This window comes from Priapulus caudatus, unplaced genomic scaffold (assembly GCF_000485595.1).
Source record: "Priapulus caudatus unplaced genomic scaffold, Priapulus_caudatus-5.0.1 Scaffold518, whole genome shotgun sequence".
In the NCBI taxonomy this organism is placed as follows: domain Eukaryota; kingdom Metazoa; phylum Priapulida; class Priapulimorpha; order Priapulimorphida; family Priapulidae; genus Priapulus; species Priapulus caudatus.
Genome location: NW_014577579.1, coordinates 75,943 through 77,855, shown reverse-complemented (window position 1 = coordinate 77,855; position 1,913 = coordinate 75,943). Strand labels below are relative to the sequence as shown.

The 1,913-nt window shown below is 41.3% G+C and overlaps 1 protein-coding gene across 1 annotated transcript in view; it reads right to left on the bottom strand.

Annotated features, from left to right (window-relative positions):
- The window catches only part of LOC106811232 (flotillin-1-like), a 5,637-nt gene that overhangs the window by 3,245 nt on the left and 479 nt on the right, over positions 1-1,913 (bottom strand). The window contains exons 2-5 of the mRNA XM_014814786.1: positions 1,632-1,727; positions 1,050-1,202; positions 388-569; positions 121-166 (exon numbers count right to left, since the gene is read on the bottom strand). Of these exons, the coding sequence (XP_014670272.1) occupies positions 121-166; positions 388-569; positions 1,050-1,202; positions 1,632-1,727 (477 nt within the window). The remainder of the gene's footprint in view (positions 1-120; positions 167-387; positions 570-1,049; positions 1,203-1,631; positions 1,728-1,913) is intronic.

Sequence of the window (1,913 nt, the reverse complement as noted above, 5' to 3'; positions counted from 1 at the left end):
TGTGTGTGTGTGTGTGTGTGTGTGCACGCGCGCGCGTGCGCGCGTGTGTGTGTGTGCGTGTGTATGTGCGCGCGTGCGTGCGTGCGTGCGTGCGTGCGTGTGCATGGTAAATATACGTACCCGTATACTCTCTGCCACCGCCTCGGCTTGAAGAATCGTCTGGTTTCTGTAAAATCAGAAACCCAGGTTACGTAATAAGCGCGCACATTGGAAATCTATAAAAGCTGCACTCGCTGAGAGCAAAAACCTACGTGACGGAATTTTTTTTAAGTTTAAGAAAATCCAAACAAGTTAAGATAAGGAAAGTGAAGATTCAAATAATAATAAACGTTAGAAAATGATGACGAATCATAAATAAAATAAAAATGATGACCAAAGCTAAACAACCTCTTTGCCTGAGCTAGCATCTCCAGTCTGTACTTCTCTGCCTCAGCGGGGCGACGGACCTGTCCCTCCAGCTCCTTCTCTCGCCGCAGTATCTCCTGTTCCTGCACAGCAATCTGCTGGCTCCTCTCCACCACCTTTATCTGCATCTTCTCATCCATGATCTTCTGTTGAGTCTTGGCAGCCTGTGTACACCCACGAATCCACCAGCGAACATTATTCTTTATGTATATCCACATCCTTGAATAACTAGGTAATTGGATTTTGTAAACATACGCAATTCTATTGCGACGGTTTCTAGTTTCGGGTGTAAATAATAAACAGATTCCTGAACCTGTTCCTGTATCGCCTATAATTTTTGTATATTTGTGGCTTGATTATATTTTTATTCACATGTTGTTTTCGGTACGGTGCCACATACTAATATCTTTCCAATATTTATGTAAATCGTTATAATCGTATACCGTTACATGATAAATCCGTATTACGATGTTTTCGCTCGAACCAATTACCATCGCTATACGATCCTAATGCACCCACTAACGCATTTACTAACGCCATAATACTCCTACCGAGTAGTACGTTACATCAATGATTTACTCTTAGCATGGGCCTACAAACTCCGAAATGATACACTAACTTAATACGCGCGTGTTTTATTCTACCTGGAGGTCATACGCAAGGTCAGCGTGTGCCTTCGCCATATTGATTTCCGTTTGATAGATGGCTTGATTCAGTTCAAACTCTCGCTTTGCACGAGCAATCTCGATATCGTTCTCATACTTAGATCGCATCGTCTGCTCTGTGGCGAGAGATTTCTGCAACAGGTCCACGAATTGTTGCAGAAATGAGAATAGCATTTAAAAGGTAATTAAACGAAATTTAAAAAAAAGTGAACTGGATTCATACATGGGGCAGAACATGACAGTGGTCACAATTGTATTTTTCTAAACACATATGTAGTCTATAGCAAGTTATACCACCACATTTGATTATGATATTTCAATACCTAATTAAGATTTTGATTTACGTGGAGTGATAGGAGGGATATTATATATATATATATATACTACATACTAAGCCAACTAGCAACAACAACATCAACATCATCAACAACAACAACAACAACAACAACAACAACAACAAAAACACATACAAAAAACAATAACAGCAGCTTAATGAACACAAACATTTGTGAAAATCATACAAAGTTTTAGCGGACGATGGGCTTGAGAGGGGAATCATACCCTAATCTCAGAGTCGCGCGTCGCCTCTGCCTCTCCTATCCTAGCATCTCTCGTCACCTCGGCTATGCGTGCCTGACCGAGTGAACTCAGGTATCCCTGCAAAGAGGAATGTTAAACGTTAATGTTACGTTAACGTTAAATCAAGTAACGTTAGTCGTGACCCTAACCTTTACTCTCAGCGTAACACACGCTTTTGTACGCAGAAACAAGAGCGTGCTCCTTCTAACATCCGTGAGTAAATAACTGAACGTTAGCCGTGACCCTAACCTTTACTCTCAGCGT